The sequence below is a fragment of the Cannabis sativa genome, chromosome X, assembly GCF_029168945.1.
Source record: "Cannabis sativa cultivar Pink pepper isolate KNU-18-1 chromosome X, ASM2916894v1, whole genome shotgun sequence".
NCBI classification, from domain to species: domain Eukaryota; kingdom Viridiplantae; phylum Streptophyta; class Magnoliopsida; order Rosales; family Cannabaceae; genus Cannabis; species Cannabis sativa.
In genome coordinates, this window is record NC_083610.1 from 35,879,731 (window position 1) to 35,900,575 (window position 20,845).

The following is a 20,845-nucleotide window of genomic DNA, read 5'->3' on the forward strand; positions in this document are numbered from 1 at the left end:
TTACAAAGTCTAGCATAATATCACCTCTTTGGATATGATCTCTAAGGAAGTGGTGCCTTATGTCAATATGCTTGGCTCTAGAATGCAATATTGCATTCTTAGAGAGGTTAATGGCACTAGTATTATCACACTTGCGTACATTCAAAATCAATATCAAAATCCTTAAGAGTTTGTTTCATCCAAAGTATTTGTGCACAACAACTACCCGCGGCTATATTGTAAAGACCACTTAGTTTAATTTGGAAATTAGCAGTTAGTCACGTTTAATTATGAAATTATTTATAGCTATTTAAATAATTTATTATACTGTTATTATTGAATTCAGAGATGCATTTTTATGTCATGTAGTAGTTTGCATAATTTTGCATTCCGGTGCCCGGTATTTTGGAACTCGGTGTTTGGCTCAGTAGAAATCACAACTTAGTATGTTAGTAGTTTGGGACGGTTTATTAGACATTGGGAATGTCGGGAATGGTCGGGAATTTAGAATTTCCCAAAAATACCCCTTTAGTGTTATTTATGTTATTTTAGTGTGAAGGGGCAAAATGGTCTTTTTGCCCCAATGATATTTTGTCTTTTTGTGATTTTATTAAATGGAAAATAAATGTTTATTTATGATTATTTGGCTGAATTGATATTGATTATGTTAGATAGCTTTTTATTTCATTTTATCAAAAAAATTACAACTTAGAAAAAGATAGAAAATTTTCAAAGAAACTCTCTCTCTCTCTCTCTCTCTCTCTCTCTCTCTCTCTCTCTCTCTCTCTCTCTCTCTCTCTCTCTCTCTCTCTCTCTCTCTCTCTCTCTCTCTCTCTCTCTCTCTCTCTCTCTCTCTCTCTCTCTCTCTCTCTCTTTTTGGCCAAGGCTTGGAGCTGCTAGGGCTGGGTGTTTTTGCTCAATTCTTGTGAGTTTCAGCATCTCTTTGTGTAATCCAAGTCAAGGTTTGATCACTTGTAACTCCTTTTTGTATTTTCTTGAGTTTTAAGAAAGTTTGGTGTAATGCATGCATGAATTTTTGGTTGTTGTTGCTGCTGTGTTTTGTGGATATTTTCAGAGGTTAAAGCATGTTTGTTAGATGTTATTTGAGTTGTTTTTGAAGCATGATTCTTAGGTTGAGCAAGCTATTGTTTTTTTTTATGCAAAATATATGATTTTTGAAAGAAATGTCTTGAATCTGTTGCTGTGAGGTTGTTGATGTTTTTTGTTGTTTTCAGAGGCTATATTATGCTTGTTTATGTAGATTTATGTTGGTTTGATTGCATGTTAGCTAGGTTGTGCAATCTGGGTGGTTTTGTTGCCTTAGAAATGTTCTAGGGGTTATATGGATTAGGTCTGGAAGGTTTGAGATGATTTGGAGTTGATTTGAGCAAGATATGGATTTTTATGTTTGCTACCTGCGAGGAACCGGAATTCCGATTGTGCATCCGGAATTCCGGATGGGGTTCTGAATTTTCCCAGAACCGGAATTCGATTGGCAACCGGTCTACCGGTTGGGGAAAATTCTGAAACCCTGGATTCTCTCGATTTTATGTTTTAGGGGGTATTGCCATGCTTTTTATCGATAGGGAAACTTTTAGTTCCTAGTTTAAGTCCCCGGGAAGTGATTTAGCGTGTCACTTATAGTGTTGTGATTTTTATGGTTTAGGAGCACATCCGTCCGCCGCGCAGTTAAAGTTCCAGTCAGGTTGACCGACACACCTGAATTCGGAATCCAGGTAAGATTAGTATAACAGTATGCATATGTAGATTACATGTTTAGCGTGCATGTAGGAAGCCTGTTAGATTACATTAGTTATGTATGTTGGCTTCGAACCATCCAACCCTGTCACGTCGGTACAGCCGGAGTATGACCAAGAATCGGAGTATGACCGGTTCGACCGATCAGGCTGACACTTGGTTGGTGGTTCCGTACTATTGACGTATCCGTCGGTACAGCCGGAGTATGACCAAGAAAGGAGTATGACCGGTTCGACCGATCGGGAGGATACCGTAACACGTCGGTAAGACAGCCGGAGTATGACCAGCAGCCAGAGTATGACCGGTTCGACCGATCAAGCTGTTACTTGTCAATAGTACCGTCCCTATGAACGTTCAGAACTCAGTACCGTGTTGGACACGGCAGTAGTGACTCAGTACCGTGTTGGACACGGCAGTAGTGGGACTCAGTATCGTGTTGGACACGGCAGTTAGGGTTATGATCAGGGGTATGGGCGTCTGATCATGACCGGGTTTTATGTATGAATATTATTATGCTTTTCTTACTGAGTCTGTTGACTCACAGTTCTATGTTTATGTGTAGGTAAAGGCAAGGCTAAAGCTGATGGACCGTGAGCGAGCTTATGAAGGTTGTACATGTCGGGGCGGTTAGGCCTGGAGCGTACGATCCTCGGGACAGCAAGGCTAATTTTTGTAACTAGTCGCTAGGCGACAATTATTTTTTATGAACAGTAAACTTTTGTAAATGATTTTATAATCGGGATCCCGAGTCTTTTGTAATATTATTTTATAAGTTTAATTAAAAAGCAAAAATTTTAATTAATCACGTTTTCCATAAACCTCGTTGATTAGCAACGAGCTGCACAACATGTTTAAAAATCACGTAATACGCCTATGTTAGTTAGGGTGTTACATATATATTCGGCTTCGGTTGTGGATAGAGCTACCGAGTTTTGTTTCTTGCTAAACCATGACACTAAGGAATTTCCTAGAAAGTGACAAGTTCCACTAGTACTTTTTCTATCCGTCTTACAACCGGCAAAGTCGGCATCCGAGTAGCTAACTATTTCAAAGTTTGAGTTCTTGGGGTACCAAAGTCCTAGATTCATTGTGCCTATCAAGTATCTAAATATTCTCTTAACGGCACTCAAGTGGGATTCTTTAGGACAAGATTGGTACCTAGCACAAAGACCAACACTAAACAAAATATCCGGTCTACTAGCGGTTAAATATAATAAAGAGCCAATCATACCTCGATACTTGGTGATGTCCACATTCTTACCGCTTTCATCTTTGTCCATCTTTATGGATGTGCTCATGGGTGTATTCATGGACTTTGCATTTGCCAAGTCAAACTTTTGAAGAAGATCCTTGATGTACTTAGTTTGACCTATGAATATGCCATCCTTTTGTTGCTTGATTTGAAGTCCAAGAAAAAAGTTGAGTTCTCCCATCATGCTCATCTCAAACTCACTATGCATACACTTAGAAAATTCTTCACAAAGAGCATCATTAGTAGCACCAAAGATAATATCATCAACATAAATTTGTACTATAATAATGTCTTTCGATTTTCTTTTTATAAAAAGTGTATTATCCGCTTTACCCATTGAAAAACCATTTGAAATAAGAAAAGTGCTTAATCTTTCATACCAAGCTCTAGGAGCTTGCTTTAAACCATATAAAGCCTTTTTCAATTTGTAAACATGGTTAGGGTATTTATGATTTTGAAAACCGGGTGGTTGAGAGACATAAACCTCTTCCATAATGTACCCATTTAAGAATACACTTTTTACATCCATTTGGTACAAGATAAAATTCTTGTGGCATGCAAAAGCTAACAACATTCTAATGGACTCAAGTCTTGCTACCGGGGCAAAGGTTTCCTCATAATCAATTCCTTCTTCTTGATTGTAATCTTGGGCCACTAATCTAGCCTTGTTACGCACAATGACCCCATGCTCATCTACCTTATTTCTATAGACCCATTTTGTTCCAATCACCGATTGATGTGACGGTCTTGGAACTAACTCCCAAACATTATTTCTTATAAATTGATTATTTCTTCTTGCATAGCTAGAAGCCAAAATTCATCAACTTCGCCCTCTTTAAAATTCTTTGGTTCAATTTGAGAAATAAAAGCAATGAAATTACACAAATTTCTAAGGGAGTTTCTAGTAGTGACACCTTGAGAAGGATCACCTAGAATTTGGTCTATAGGATGAGCACTTTTGAATTTCCACTCATGTGGAAGGTTAGAGTTCATACCTTGGCTTTCATTTACCTTTTCCACGGGTGGTTCCTCTTTGGGAGTTTGTGAAGGAGCATTGGAAGTCTCTCCAATTTCGAGATTTTGAACCTCATCTCCCAAACCTACAACATCATCATCTAAACTTTTGCTTGTAGGCGGGTTAGTCTCATCAAAGGCAACATGAATAGATTCTTCAACAACATTAGTTCTTTTGTTATAAATTCTATAAGCTTTACTATGTGTTGAATACCCTATAAAAATTCCAACATCGGATTTCGCATCAAATTTTCCAAGGTTGTCCTTGGTGTTTAAAATGTAACATTTGCATCCAAAAACTTTAAAATAGCCAATGTTGGGTTTTCTTCCTTTCCAAAGCTCATAAGGGGTTTTATTCATGCTGGGCCTAATGAAAACACGATTCAAAATATAACAAGAGGTATTGACGGCCTCGGCCCAAAAATATTTTGGTAATGAAATTTCATTTAGCATTGACCTAGCCATTTCTTGAATTGTTCTATTCTTCCTTTCGACAACTCCATTTTGTTGTGGAGTTCTTGGTGCCGAAAAGTTATGGTTAAAACCATGTTCATCACAAAACAATTCTAAGGCATCATTGTCAAACTCACCACCATGGTCACTCCTAACGGAGGTAATAGAATATCCTTTTTCATTTTGCACACTTTTACAAAATTTGACAAAGTTTTCCAAAACATCACTTTTAAGAGTCAAGAAAATAACCCAAGTAAATCTTGAAAAATCATCAACAATTACAAATGCATAGTATTCACCACCAAGACTAGCAATTCTAGAAGGACCAAATAAATCAATATGAAGCAATTGCAAAGGTCTAGTAGTTGAAATCTCTTTCTTGGAATGAAAAGATGTTTTAATTTGTTTTCCAAATTGGCATGCATCACAAAGTTTATCTTTAACAAATGGAATAGATGGCAAACCAATAACAAGATCTTTTCTAACCAATTTTGAAATAGAATCCATACTAGCATGTCCTAATCTTCTATGCCACAACCAAGAATTATCATTCATAACGGTTAAACATTTATTTTTACTATCAAAAGAATCAACATCAATAACATACACATTATCCTTCCTTACTCCAAGGAAAATAACTTCATTGGTTGAAACATTTTCAATGGAGCATTTTGAGGATTCAAACACAACACGAAAACCTATATCACATAATTGACTAATACTAAGCAAGTTATGTTTAAGATTATCAACAAGAAGCACATTTTTAATACATGGAGAGTATATGTTACCGATATCACCAATGCCCAAGATTTTTCCTTTTGAATTGTCTCCAAAAGTGACAAAGCCACTTTCCTTGCTTTTAAAGCTTGAAAATCTTGATGGATCACCGGTCATATGCTTTGAACATCCACTATCCAAGAACCATAAGCTTTGACTCTTTCTTGTTGATTCCTACAAAAACAAGTTCATTTGTTGGCTTTTGGTACCTATATAACTTTGGGTCCATTCTTGTTAGTTCTAGAACCCTTTGGTACCCATTTAGTCTTGCCTAGATATGCAAATTTCTTCACATGACAATAGGAAATAATATGACCATCTCGGTTACAATATGTGCATGTAAAATGAGGTAGACTAGATGATTTCACAAAAAAGTTTCTCAAAAACTTTTGTTTCTTACTAGGATCATAACCAATACCATTTTTTGAAAAACCACATGATTGGTTTCCAACCATGAGATCATAGCCTTCCTTACCTCTAGTGAAGGTATATATGTCATTTTTTAGGCTTCTCACATGGGCTTTCAATTCAACAATTTCTTTCTTATGTGAAGCACATGTAGCACATTGAGATTTAGCTATAAGTTCTTTTTCATTTATTTTCAAAATCTCAATTTCTTTTAAAAGCATGTTGGTCTTCTCTCTAAGGGTTTGGTTTTTAACAAGCAATTTACCAAAATCATCAAATAGTTCCTTAAATGAATTAGACAACTCATCATATGGCATATCTAAGTTATCATCATCATTTTCGCTATCACAATCATTTTGGTTAGAAATGCTTACCCCATCATCAAGTGCCATCATGCACATGTTTGCTACTTCATTCTTTCCTTCTTCTTCGGAGTCCTCTTCGTCACTATTGAGCCAATCCGCCAACATTGCCCTTCCTTTGTATTTGTTCTTCTTTCTCATTGGACAATTCATCTTCATATGTCTGGGCTTCTTGCATTCAAAGCAAATTGGTGGATCATCGTTGCTTTTTCTTTCTTTTGAGTCACTCCCTCTTTGTGGCTTCTTCCCAAAGTTCTTTTTGAATTTCATGAACTTTTTGTATTTCTTAGAGAAGAGTGCCAAGTCCTCCATGTCACTACATAAGCTTTCCTCATCTTCTTCACTAATGGCATGGGAGGAGGAAGACTTGAATGCAATAGTCTTCTTTTTCTTCTCAACTTCCTCTTCTTCTTGAGCACTCATGAAAATTTCATGGTTCATGAGTGAGCCAATTAGTTCTTCCAAGGGAAGTGTTGAGAGATCCTTGGCTTCTTGAATGGCAACCACCTTTCCTTGATAAGCCTTGGTGAGACTTCTCAAAATCTTGGTCACCATATCTTTTTGAGTAAGTACCTTGCCAAGAGAGTTCAAACCATTAGTAATTGTAGTGAAGCGAGTATACATATTAGCAATGGTTTCATCCGATTTCATCTTAAAGTTCTCATATTGAGTGGAATAAATTTGAATTTTAGTTTCCTTCATAGCACTAGTTCCTTGATGAGTAACTTCAAGCATTTTCCACATATCATAAGCGGTAGAGGCTTGTTCAATATTTTTAAAAATGTCTCTATCCAAACCACATATAAGAGCATATTTAGCTTTAGCATTTTTAGAAAGCATTTTCTTATCATTTTCATCATATGCTTCATAAGTCTTAATTACTTCAACACCATTTATGACATGTTTAGCAACATAAGGACCACTAGACACAATATGCCACAAATCATAGTCAATAGATTGAAGGTAAGTTTTCATTCTAATTTTCCAATAAGGAAAATCTACTCTATTGAAGTATGGTGCTCTATTTGTGCTAAAACCTTCTAACATGTTATTTTGTGAATTACTTGGAAACGCCATGCTCTAGATTGTGAAATCTAATCAAATAATTTGAGCCCTTGCTCTGATACCAATTGTTAGCCCAAGATATGTTTCCAAGAGGGGGGGTGAATTGGAAATTTAAACTAATTTCGGAAAATTAAAACTTTTAACACAAAATTATGCAATTAGTCAATTAATCAAGTAAAAGCAAGTAGTATGGCAAGCAATATATTAAGACAAATAATTAAACTTGTAAAGTAAAGAGTTTAAGGATTAGAAAATGCAAACTCTCGATTTTTACAAGGTTCGGTAGAGCTATGCCACCTACGTCCTTGGTCTTCAAAGCTATGGACCTAGCTTTGAGTTCCAATATCGAGCCAAGTTAACAGGCTTGACTAACCCTTACAACCGGAAAATTTTCACCAAGGTATTTCCAAACCTCTTACAATAGTTTCGCACCCCCGAGGACTATTAACCTCTTTCTCGGATTGTTGAAGTGCCAATCTCACTATTACCGGGTTGTTTACAATACCAGTGCCAACCTCACCTTAATCACAATATGGAAATGTGTTTGATATACAAGCTAAAATCACTCTAGAAATATGATGATACAATGGAAACCTAGAGTGAAAAGCAAGCACACTTAAGATGAATAAAATCAAATTTTGGCTCAAAGTGTGTGAAAAGTGTTTGTTTGGATTTCAAACTTGGAAGCTCCTTAATCTCACTTAGATAGGTTAGATGTTTGTAATAAATGCTCAACCAACTTATTTTTTGAAAGAAAAATCGAGTTTATATAGTGTTGGAAAGAAAACTAGCCATTTATAGTCGTTAGCACGTTTCCCGAGGTGAGGTCAGCCGTGAATCGAAAGTCCAGATGGGAACCGAAATTCCAGATTGATTACAACCGGAATTCCGGTGACTGACCAGAGGTAAAAGTGCCATTTTTCGGGACTTAAACGCGCATAACTTCTTACGCGATTATCCGATTTCAGAAATTCCAATTTTGTTCTCTTAGTTAAACAAAATGTGATTTAGAAATTCAATCAAAAAATTTTTTGAACTATCGTGTGAGAAAACTTGTTGCACAAGTTAGTGAATGGGCCAAAATTCAAATTTATAAAAACTTAGTGTGCTATGCAAATCACTTTAACAAGACTAAAGTAAATTTATACCATTTGATTTTGAGTAGTCTTGATGTAGATGAGCCTCCTAGCTTGATTTGCATGTTTTTGATCCCATGTTGACTTTTCCCGAGAGCTGACCTTGACTTTGACTTTGACTTTGACTTTCGGGTTGACTTTTTGACTTTGGGCTTTTGAAGACCTCTTTTGAATAGGGTCTTGAGTTATTGATCCCTTGATGAATCTTTTGCTCTTGATATGCTTGTTGAATCCATTTAGTGTTGCTTTCAAAAGTTTGGTAAAAATACCAAAATATTTATTTTCTCTTTTAAATTTGCTACAAAATCAATAAATCATTAGTAACAAATAATAATCAAATATTTGTTAATCATCAAAACAAGGAGATCTAAAAGTTTGAGTTAACAGGGTCATCATCAGAATCTTCCTCGTCTAGATCTTCAAACTTAGCTCGAAGCCAAGCTATCATTTTCTCCATCTTTTGAGAAAACTTCTCTTGGCGGGCTAGCTTTTGTCTGGTCTCGAGCAACTCGTTAGACACTCGAACTACTTCGGGGTCTTGCTGTAGTGGTAGCCATCTTTGTAGTACCCATCTTTGACGTAATTTTCATTGCATTCCTACTCTTCATCATTCTCATCATTTTTCTCATCATCGATGTTGTCATGCTGATTGTTTGGGTCATCCTCTCGATTGTTCAAATTGGACGTGTCCTCGCCTCTCGTATCGCTCGGTTGGGCATGCTCTGGTGAGAGGAGTGTTGGAAATTTATTTTACCAGGATCTTAGATCTACTCACAAGTATGTTGTTTAACACCCTAAATATGAACTTTCTAAAACGATGAAATAAACACATATAAAGTTAAAGAAACCTTACATTGGGTGCAGCGGAATTAAATGACTCCTTCCGTTCACATATCTAGCCCTTGATTCCTTTCTGTAGCAGAGCATTATCAATATCTGAACCTGGATCTCTTTCTCTGAATCTTTGATGCTGAAACCTCCTTCACGATCTTCCTCACTATGATTGAGGTATCACTTGCTGTGTGTGGGCACTACTCATACACTAAGTATTTCGAAATCTCAATGAGGAAGAGAGAGAGAGTGGGTTCGGCCAAAGATAGGGAGAGAGAAGGCTCAGGTTTTTCTGATTCACAAAGTGTCAGGAAAAAGTGTAATTTTCCTGAAGCCTTCACTATCTATTTATAGCATTCCACTAGGGTTAGGTTTGAATTATTTGGCATTAAAATAATGAAAATATCAGAGGGAAAAACCCTACAAAAGTGGCCGGCCCTACATAGTGGATTTGGGCCTCACTTTTTGCAATTTTATCTTTTCTGCATCTGATTTTCTCAAAAATGCCAATTTTCTAATTCAACCATTTAAATGCCAATTCTAACTATTTAATAACTATAAATAATTATTAAATAATATTTTCATTTATCATATTTATTAATTGAACCATACAAAGTATCATAATTAACAAATATGCCCCTATAACTCTTTCTTTACAATTTCGCCCTTACTTAGTGAAAAAATTCACAAATAGACATAGTCTAATTTGAGAATTATAATTGATTAATCAAAACTAATTATATGAGTCTTACAAGCAATATTATCTCAACTAGTGCGGGGACCATGGGTCTATATAACCGAGCTTCGAATAAGTAGATCAAGAATTTATTACTAAAATTCACTAACTTATTAATTCTTCGTTGAATCCACGCATAGAACTTAGAATTCCACTCTCAGTATATAGAATGCTCTATATGTTCCACCATATAGACACATAATTAGTTATCCATTGTTATAATCCTAATTTGATCACTGATCCTCTATATGAATGATCTATACTGTAAAGGGATTAGATTACCGTTACACCCTACAATGTATTTTATCCTTAAAACACTTGACCCCGTATAAATGATATTTCAGCTTATGTGAAATGAGTACTCCACCATTTATGTTCGTTTGGTCAAGCTCGAAGGAGATCATCCTTTGCTTACTATTCGCCAGATAGAAGCTATAGATTCCATGTTTATGATAGCGCTCCCACTCAATTGCACTACCGTGTTCCCAAAATGTACGTATCACCCTGACCCAAAAGTAGGCTTAACTAACAAATCAAAGAACACGAATAGCCTCTCGAGATTAAGCCTAATCATATCAGGATTAAGATCATTTGATCTAGGATCAACTAGGCGATATTTACTTGAATAGATATTACGGTAAGTTTAATAAATCTAAGTCAAAGTTCAATATCGGTCCCTTCCGATGCATACTCCATGCATCCAACCTGAGCCTTACTTTAACCAATGCTCTGGAAAGAACATATCATTTCTCCAAATGCAAGTAAACTCTGTTGTAGATTATCATATCAGTAAAACCCTACGTCTGATAAATCTAGGAAACTTTATTCACATAGTCATGTTTACTTTCCAATGTGTTGACAGCACAATAAACAGGATCAAGTATGTGAAAAGGGTTTCAGATGAATTTATACATTATGTACATATAATCATGAAATAAATCATGTGAACCATGCAACATTAAATGTTATTTCTGATCTATATTAATAAGTAAATCTGATTATATTGAAATGAGTTTTATTATAGGGCATAAAACCCAACAAGGAGGTTTACCTCCTCCATGATCGTCTCGAGCCCGCCTTGAAGAGTCTTCTTAGGAACTATCTTCCACGTGAAAACCATGGCAATAACACTATAGGTTTACATCTTTCTTCAACTCTCAAGCACCAAAATATTTACAGAAATTTTTGGAAACTAAATATTTAAGAACTAAATAAATAATAAAATGCAGAAAGAAAGAGATGGAGATTTTTACGTGGTTCAGGTGATAATCAATCTTAGTCCACGTATGAGTCAGTCTATCAGCCTCTTAATGCATTTTTGATGTGTTTACAATATTTTTACAGGAAACTCTAATTCTATACTCTCAATTTCTCTTGAAGAAGAAGAAGACAAAGAGTAATATTGGCAGAGTATCATCTATATATGTTATCCTCCCCCTTCATATGGAATAGAAGGGTATTTATAGGCTAAGTGGCGGGTATGGACATATCCATGACCCACCTAGGATTCCTGCTCCAAGCCCACTAATGGGGTAGATTACATGCAAAGTAAAAGCTGAATATTGGGTCCCTTAGAAACCATTGTGCCCGTGTGTCTACAACTGGACAATTGGGGACCATTTGTACAAAGTTGACACGTGTCATCCAAAGGTTTAACCTTTAAAAGTACAGGCCACATGTCGCCAAATTTTTTCTCCTTTAAAAGTAGGGTTGAGCATCGGTCGGTTTGGTCGGTTTTTTTCTATATAAAAATCCAAAATTCGGTTTTCGATTTGGATTGGTGCAATTCGAAAACCGACCGACCAATCCAGAACATATCTTAAAACCGACCGTTTTGAACCTCGATTTGGTCGGTTTAAACCGCCCAAACTGAACTTTTTTTTTAAAAAAAAAATAATCCAATTTATTTTATAAATACATTATTTTACATTTTACAGCTACAAACATATAAATTAATTGTTCAAAAATTAATTATCTTATTCTTTTAACTTTAATATTAATAAAAAATAATATATTATTTTTATATATTATTAGTAACTATAATACATGAAAAAAAAACTTAATAAATTAATATATATATACATATATATGTATAACGGTCGGTTTCAATTTTTTTCGGTCGGTTTATTACCTAAAAAAGACCGACCGTTCAATGGCAGTTTAAACCGTTAGCGGTTTTTTCGCTTTTCGGTTTCGTCAGTTTCGGTTCCAACGGTGTTCGGTAGGTCGGTTTGAACGGTTTTTTCGGTTTTCTGGATATTATGCTCACCCCTATTTAAAAGCAGGAGTCTGTAATACCTGCCTGACAAAAAGGTGGTGGTGGTGTGCACACTACCATGCTTGGACGTAGGAGATAGGATCTGATCCTGTGTCAGAAAAAGTATAATTGTCACTTAGTGACCTGGCTTATATCAAAGGTAGACATCCGCGACACTCCTAGGCGGTCGACATCCGCATTAGGCCCGTTGAGTACCCATCCAGGTATCAACTGGCCAGGCTTCCGTATTTGGACCCTTTCGGGTCTAAGGGAGACAACACTCCTTCCGCATCCGAGAAGCTGAGGCAAGGCCAAGCAGACTTTGTTGTGCCTTCCCAGTCTTGACATGTTTTTGGTTCCGCGAGGCTTCTCTGTGACATGGTTGTATTGGAGAATTTTAATTAGGGAATTATTAAGCTAATCCCTTTCTTTAAATGCTACGTGCCATACGTTCGAAAACACAAATAACAAGTACTTATGCTGCTATTTACCTTTCACAAAATATACTCTTTTGGTTGATTAAAAATGTTTATGGATGGAGAACTTACCACCTTTTGTAATATTTAGAAAGTATGACTCATTTGAATTAATATAGGGAAATTTGATTTTTTATCCTTACATTAGGGAGAAATTTTTTCCCTAAACCTATAATACATTATATTGGTAAGATGGGACAACATTTACTATATTCCCACATTACCCCCCTCATTCAAATCTGACCTCTCTCTTTCCCCTCTCTTTCTCGCTTTCTCTCTCTGTCTCGCATCTCTTCGCCGTACGCAGACTGCCCACACCCGACCGCCCCCACCGTCCACGCAGTCGACCGCCCCACGTCACCCACAGCCGACCGCCCCCACCGTCCCCTCTCTTTCTCTCTTTCTCTCTCTGTCTCGCATCTCTTCTTTTTTTTTTTTTCAATTTTTTTATTCAATTTTTGGTGCTTAAAGTGATGAAATAGATTAATATGTTGCAATTTTCTGTAAAAACTGTTAGTTAAGGTTAGATTTAGAATGAGATTTGTTAGTTAATAGAGTTGAAATTGGTATGAGTTTTCTGTCAAAAATGGATTTTTTAGGTCGGGTGCGATGGGGCCCGATGCCCGTCCGATGTGTGTCCGATGGTACACAAAATTACTTCATTTTGGGTTTTTTGGAAGTCGGTCCGATGGGGGCCGATGCCTGTCTGATGTGTGTCTGATGGTACACACATTTAGCTCAATTTTTGGGCTTTTGAAGGTCGGGCCCGATGGGGTCCGATGCCAGTCCGATGTGTGCCCGATGGTACACGATTTTAGCTCATTTCTGGGCTCCTGAAGGTCAGGCCGATGTGATGTAATTGGGGGGTAAAATTAGGTTTTACTAAAAATTAACCCATTTTACAAATTTCTTAAAGTTTTAATTAGTAGACCAATTTTAGTCTTTATTATGCATAAAATTTCAAATTAAGCATTTTATCTAGAAAAAGGATGTGGAAGGAAAAACCAACAATTTTTTATTTATTTTCTTTTATATATATATATAAAATCACATCACACCAATTGAGTGACAAATTTTTGAGGCGGTCCTCGAAGTTAACCCTAGCCAAATAGTCTTAAAACTCTTCACTGTCTCAGGTAAAAATCATTTAGGCGGGAAAACCCCTAAATAAAACCAAAAAACTAAAAACTTCATCTTTCTACTCCCAACTTCTCCGACCCGACTTTTACGGTTTTTTTCTTAACAGTTCACGCGAGAGCGAGCGAGCCATGGCTATCTGTGGTCAGGTACGGGTCGACGAACGGCTGGCCAGTGATCCAACTGGAGCAGGAGACGACCGACCGGTGAAGAAAGAGAACGCGGTCGTGTTTGATGACGAAGAAAAACGCGAAAAGTGTGTTCCCAAACCTGAGGTTGCGGAGCTGCGTGGACGATGGGAGTTTGCTTCCGTTCTCAACTTCTTAACCGTACGAGTTTCTTTTGTTCTTTCCTTCGTTTGTCCTTCAAGGCCTTAAATTTGCGACTACTTTTTTTTTTTTGATGGATGGACTATCGAATCAGCGGTGGAGGCAGTCTTCGGGAATGTGAGCTTGTTACGATTTTACTTTTCAGGTTTTTGAGCCAGTAATCGGTAAGGAATCGCAGATATCGGCGGAAGAGATTGAGGCGGGTTTGATAAACCCTGATAGTTCGCTTATTAAGCTCCATATTACACTTTTGAAGGTTTGAGATCTTCATTTAAATATATTTCTTATAAAATACATGTGCTTTGTTCTCGTACATATGTTCTTTCCATCTTTGCTTGCCTAAAACTTCAAAAGTAATTGATTGTTTAGTGTATTTGTTACATAACTTGGATTCTCATTAACAGGGTATACCGCCTGTGAGTAAAGCATTGGATGGTTCTGATGCTTGGGTGACTGTGCTTTGTAAGAAGCTTTCTCCGTGGTGGCCGTGGGTATGTTTCATTATTGTTCAGTATAAAGTTACTAACTTTACTTTCATGGTGTGAATGTTTAACAACTTTCAATCTGTATTTTCTTTTTAGGTTGCTGAAGGGGATATGCCAATTGTGGTAGCTAAAGGGTATGCATGAACTTTCTTTTCACGTGTGTATATATGCAATTTCTTATCTGTGGAGTGATAGTGATTACCATCTTGTGAACACTGTTGTCTGTGGTGTGCAGAGAGGAGATCCCCAGATACAAAGAACTCAATCCTGTTAAGCGTTTACTGATGTTGAAAGCGCTTTGTGAAATACGGGCTGATGTATTATTTCATATTATACTTCCCCACCTTTCTTTTTCTTTTTTATTCTGTGTTTTTCTGTTTTATTGATTAAGTGGCTGGTTTGGTTTGCAGCAAGATGATGCAGTGGCTTATCTTAATGATGCTCTGAAACAAGGGACCCAAATTTCTTCTTTCCGTAAAGATAAGATAGGAGTAAATGGGAATAGCACTTCCTTTTGGTAATTTTTATTTGTGTTGGTTAATTAACCTTTGTATTATATTGTTGGCACATGATCCGATTCTAATGATTCGTGCTTGTCATGATAGGTATGATGGGAATAAAATTGTTGGATACAGATTATACAGAGAAGTAACTACATTTGAAACAAAGAAAAAATCTATTGGAAGAGAGTCTTCGCTCCCAACCTGTAAAGAGTGGGAAACGCTGGCAACCAATCTAGAGGAATTTCGCAAAGTGGCAGTGAGTCCAAATTTTCTTTCAAATGTTAGGCTAGAACCTGGCCATTTATTTTCTTTGCTGGAAAACTTGCAGGATGAATTCTCATCGAGCAAAGTTGTAGCATTGGCTTCTGTTGGTAGGACTCTCAACACTGATGCTATTCCTGTTCTTGAGAAAATTCAGAAGGTAAACTTACTAGTTTTCTACTTTCATTCTTTACTGTGAAAATGTTAGCAGTTCAGTTCATATCAAAGAGTAAATTGAATCAACAAATAAGTGAACATACAAAAATTGGACAAGATAAATATGGAAAGAGCAGCCTTCCTCTTAATTAATTATCAATGTGTACACTGACAATTTAGTTTTGGCTCTACAGAATAAAGAACAGGCGATAAGAAGGAAACAAAGGAAAAATATGCTTTTGAATGATCAAAGAAGTTTCCATGCTAATACTGGTGCCCGTGCTAGAGTTACTCGCTCATGTCGCACCCTTAGGCCTGTCAATTACACATTTGGTGAGCCGCATAATATTCCCATTTTTCCTTAGCTCCTGATATATGCTAAATGTTGGTGGATCTATTTATAGGCCTTCGTATTTACTTGATATTGTTCTGGAGTTCTGATGGAATCAAATAGATTAAGGTTCCTTGTGTACTCTTTATTTGGCTAGGGTGCAGTGCAGATTCTGGCCTTGTAGCCATTGTTGGTGCTAGTGTAGTTTCTACATATTCGGATTTTCAATATTTAGGGAATTAACACTACGCATGAATGAATAAGCTAGAAAACAAAATCCAAATTCACATTCCAACTATAGTGAATTGATCGGTTAGCATGTTCTTAACTCATAGAAGCTCAATAAACCATTTCCAGTACTGTCGCAATCCATTTACTTGGGAGAACGAGAGAGAAAGAATATTGTGCCTTGAATTCCTTTCTTTAACCAGATGGAGAAATTTGTCGTGCACAAGAATTTAATTGCCCAATTGTTTAGTCCTTTGGATGACATTCCTTCATCTTCCTTTCTTATGACATTTGCATAAATATAATGTATACAATACATGATAAATTGATTGGTCAGTGCTATTTATTCTTGTTTATTTGAAAGTTTTCTTAGTGTTATATATGATACCCTTGTCTCAAATGTGCAGATGACTATGATCAAATGATGAAGGAAGCTATACAACAAACGATGTAAGACTTTTGTTATTAACAATAATTTTTTCCGTCTCATTAATCATCCATAGGATCACTCTTGTTTTTTTTTTTTGTATTGGGCATATTATATGATAGAGATACCATGGATAGTGTTGAGAAATGTGCCACGATAATAAATGGGAAAATATGATAGCCAGTGTTACGAAATTCAATTCATTAGTATTTTATTTCAGAGCTAAACTTTACATCATGTCTAGATGATATTGGTTGTACAGTCTGTAGTTTGTGCCACGGCATTTTTCTTCCCTGTTTGCTGCTTTTGGAAGTTCAGCATGTTTCTCTAGAAATATATTTCAAAGGAATCTGCTTTGTGTTATTAAATGAATCTGCTTACTGCTTATTTACTTCCTCGGTATAACAAAGTTTTACTATTGTTAAATTCATGTGGTCCAGAAAGAGGACAAGTCCCAAAGAACAAAGGAAAGAAAGAGAGGGTAGCGAGACAAACCCAAATGACCCTTCCCCTAAAAGGGTCTGCTCCAAGGATGATAGTGCTCAAGATTCTGATGTGGATATTGTTATGCTTGAGGATGGTGGTAGTGATGACAATTATAGTGGCAAAGAGGATGTTGATGTTGATGATGATGATAGTGGCTCTAGAGACTCAGCCACTTCTGAAGAAGGCGCGAAGGAGAACCATCCTGCCAAGAATTTTGGTTCCCGTCGGAGTACTAGAATAGCTGGAGACACTGCCCATCCCTCAATGGAAAACAGAAACTTTGGAATGAAGAACATATTAAGACAAAGGCCGACCCGTAACTCATCTATGGACGCTATTGTTATACCAGATTCAGATGATGAAAGCTGAGCTAGACAATTCAGTACATGGAAACTTGATACTTCTTTTCCTAGTAATATGTAGAAAGAAGACTGCTGAAGTTAAACTCCAAATCTTTTGCTATTTTTTGAGCAAGTTTTGAAACACGTGTGTTGTGAAGTTGGCAACATGCAACATGGGCACTTCACAGTGTAAATTTTGAAATCGTATTTTGGCATTTAAAAAAAAAATCGAAAGTTGGTGTTTTGAAAATGTAACTGATGGGTGGGTCAAATTACATTGGTGATCGATGATGTATGTAATAGGTATTTAAAAGCTTGGCTAGGCCCTTTATTGATACGTTATAATACATATATAACCTTAAACAATAGCAACACAAATTCCTTTATGTCATCCTACAATTTTAATATGTATTCATGAGAATCATTCATGACTTGGTTTTCAGTTTTACCAGGCACGGTGCATACCATCGGTTTAATCTTCCTTCCACTACTTAACACATCTGTACTTTTTGTAGCAAAGAAAATACTATAATCTAATAATCCCTTTAATTAAATTTAACATTATTGGGTAATTAAAGTCTTAGTAAATTTATTTAAGTTTTCCCAGCTAACTTGGTTATTTAGGTAATAAAAAAAAAACTTGGTTATTTAGACTTCAAAAGAGAAATAGGCATCTCTATCATATTAAAATATTGATGAAGGGGTTGCAATAATCTATTAAGTGTTGTGATAATCAAACTTGCCATGCTAAGGCTGCAAAGTCCTCTGTTTTGTGTATAATTTGCTCCTCTTTTGTTTCTTGGCCTAAAATATGAAATGTAAAAAGAAGCTTTACCTAATGGATCAGTAAAGAAACAAAAATGATTATTACAAGCACAGATGAATCTCCTCCTTTATCGACTTGTAAGCCCAATTATGACATTGTTAGGCTATTTTTAGCTTATTATTTGTGTCATTTTTAGAATTACTTTTCTTCTTCATTGTCACCTTTTGGAATAAAATTACACTTGTTTTCTTTAATTTCAGATTTCAACACTTGGAATATATAAATTAGTCAAATTTTAAAAAAAAGCGATCTATAAAATAGAGGAAATTTTGTAAGAAAATAAAGCTGAAACTTCAAGCCTAAATTAGACTATGTTCTGATCAAATTTTAGAAAAATTCAAAACATAAAAGTTCTAGATCTCTCTTTCAGCTTTTCGAAACATCTTGAATCTTCTAATTTTGAATAATATCGAGAGAGTTATGACCAAAATACTATCAGTCGTCGCAACAGAAAAATTTCTAAAAAAAAAGGATAAAAAGAGCAAAAACAAAGAAAGGCTTCTTAAATAGAGTTGCGGCTAAGAACGACTTTTATCTGTTTTAAGTTTAAATTTTAAATCTTTTTATTATCTTTTAGGTAACTTTTTTAGCCTATATAAACACACTATTATTAATGTTTTTAGTACATTTTGCGAGCTCAAAAAACTCGAAAACTTTTAATTAGCAAGCAATTAGAGGGAACAAAAATTAGAGAGCAAAAATAATTTAGATTTTATTCGTACTTAATTACTTTTAATTGCTTGATCACCAATTAAATATTTATGATTTTTATGTGAAATCTGAGAAGTGAGTGTCAATTATACTATAGTAAAATAGAAACAAATTTTGATATAGGACGAGAGTATTTATGTGGTTTGGATAGCTTATAGAGTTTTTGTGTTTAATTCCTTTTACATATTTAATTTATCACGAGAGTAAAAAAATTTGCATGTAATTGAGATTTATATATCTGAGAAAACTATAAATTAATTGAGTAAACTTGCTATTGTATAGAATTTGGTAAAAGGAACTGAATCATGTTAGACCATAATAGAGAGATATAATTAAAATCAATAACCCCAACCTTCAATCATCGTCAATTTACATATTAATTTACTTGCTTTATGTTTTTATTAATTTTATTGTTTTTCTAGTTTAAATTTTCTCTTAAATTCGATATAGCCAAATAGAAGTAAAAGTTTAATTTTAAAGTACTTAACTACAACCCTTGTATGATCGACCTCACTCTTTTTGAGTCTATAACTTGTTAACGATACGCATACTTGCGAGTTAAAAATACCACAACAAGTTTTTAGCATCGTTCCTGGGGATTGTTAGTTAATATTTATAAAAAATTAAATTTTGTTCTAATTTGGTTTTTCTTTTTGATTTTTGTACTAATTTTGTTTGTGTCAAGCTTTTTTTTTTCCTCTTTTCTCAAGAACAACTAGTTTATGCGACGTCAAAGAGCAACTGCCAGATTGCTTATTATCCTGAAATAGAGAAGACTTGCAGACAGAACAGAAAGAGGAAAAGATTGGAAAGAGCTGTAATAGGGGTTGAGCAAGAAGTAGTTATGGTTGACTAGGCCAATAACATCAAAAACAACAACAATGGCAATAATGGAGCTGTCGTAGAAGACCAAGCTAATGGTCGTTATCCACCTGACCGTAGCTTGAGAAATTATGTTCTACCCAACCTGACAGGGGCCAGATCCTGTATACATCCACCTACCATCGAAGCCAACAAATTCGAGATTAAGCCAGCCATACTGCAGATTAGGGGTGTTCAACAAAACTTACAAACTGCACAACGCGAATGAACCACCCAAACCAAACCGAATAAACCGATAAAAAATACAACCCAAAATAATACAATAAAAATCCAAACTGCCCAATGAATATATCGGGTGATTTATAAATTATTCTAAACCGCTCAATTAATCCGAATGAACCGACTTAAATCGATATATATTTTTTAATAAAAGTGTATATAATATATTACATAAATTATATTTATTAGTTAAACTATTTTGTATTTAAAGTTTAGACATTAATATTTTAGTGTTTAACTTAAAACTTAGACTTTATAGTTAATACTTTTTATTGTATTTGGATATTGAAGTTGAAGTTTAAAATCTATACCATATTATTACTTTTTTTATTATTATATATTTATCTTATCTTAAAGTTCATAAAATTAATTTAAACTATAGTATTTTTTAACTTAAAATATAAATAATTTTTTTTAAATCTAATTATTTGAATACTAGAAACTAATAATAATAATTATATAAAAAAAAAAAAGTGAAGAACAGTTTGGACGGGTTAACCCGACCAAACCGACAAATTCATTGGATAATTTGAACTTTTTCTAATTTTTAACTGGGCGAGTTACAATTAAATATTTGCAACCCAATATTTATATTGTGTTAGTAAAAATATGCTATAACCTGACCAAACTGATTGACGTACACCCCTACTGCAGATGGCCCAATCCACAGTCTAGTTTGGGGGACTGCCAACAGAAGACCCAAACATGCATCTTGCTAACTTTGAAGAGCTTTGTCAGATATTTAATATAAATGGAGTTAGTGATGGTGCCATCAGATTGAGGTTGTTCCCATTCTCATTAAGGGATCGAGCCAAGAGTTGGTTGGTATCTTTGCCATCTAATTCTATCAATACTTGGGAGGAATTAGCCTTGAAATTCCTTTCCAAGTTCTCCTCTTCTGCCAAAGTAGCCAAGCTGAGATCTTAAATCAACAACTTCATCCAACAAGACAATGAATCTCTTTATGAAGCGTGGGAGAGATTCAACGACTTAATCAGAAAATGCCCTAATCACGGAAT

The 20,845-nt window shown here is 35.4% G+C and overlaps 1 protein-coding gene and 1 non-coding gene across 3 annotated transcripts; one reads left to right on the plus strand and one right to left on the minus strand.

Moving 5' to 3' along the window:
- Positions 1–13,567: 13,567 nt before the first annotated feature.
- On the plus strand, positions 13,568–17,621 carry LOC115710728 (DDT domain-containing protein DDR4). 2 transcript variants are annotated; one of them, XM_030639085.2, is made up of 12 exons: positions 13,568–13,640; positions 13,751–13,970; positions 14,116–14,226; positions 14,375–14,461; positions 14,552–14,589; positions 14,691–14,772; positions 14,866–14,972; positions 15,061–15,214; positions 15,287–15,379; positions 15,570–15,708; positions 16,342–16,384; positions 16,802–17,621. In XM_030639085.2, the coding sequence occupies exons 2-12, from the start codon at positions 13,773–13,775 to the stop codon at positions 17,214–17,216; spliced, it is 1,467 nt and encodes a 488-aa protein (XP_030494945.1). In that variant the 5' UTR covers positions 13,568–13,640; positions 13,751–13,772; the 3' UTR covers positions 17,217–17,621. The 2 variants fall into 2 exon arrangements, with proteins under 2 accessions (XP_030494945.1, XP_060962369.1); XM_061106386.1 differs by having other exon boundaries at positions 13,568–13,970.
- Positions 17,622–20,738: 3,117 nt separating this feature from the next.
- On the minus strand, positions 20,739–20,845 carry LOC115703295 (small nucleolar RNA R71). Its single transcript, XR_004009071.1, has one exon. It is a non-coding gene; the product is annotated as a small nucleolar RNA R71 (small nucleolar RNA).

Bases quoted from the DNA above. Each gene is read 5' to 3' on its own strand.
- LOC115710728 (XM_061106386.1), top strand. From the start codon at position 13,773: ATGGCTATCTGTGGTCAGGTACGGGTCGACGAACGGCTGGCCAGTGAT. The intron at 14,462-14,551 runs GTATGTTTCATT...TTTTCTTTTTAG, and splicing joins TTTCTCCGTGGTGGCCGTGG to GTTGCTGAAGGGGATATGCC. The intron at 15,215-15,286 runs GTGAGTCCAAAT...GAAAACTTGCAG, and splicing joins AGGAATTTCGCAAAGTGGCA to GATGAATTCTCATCGAGCAA.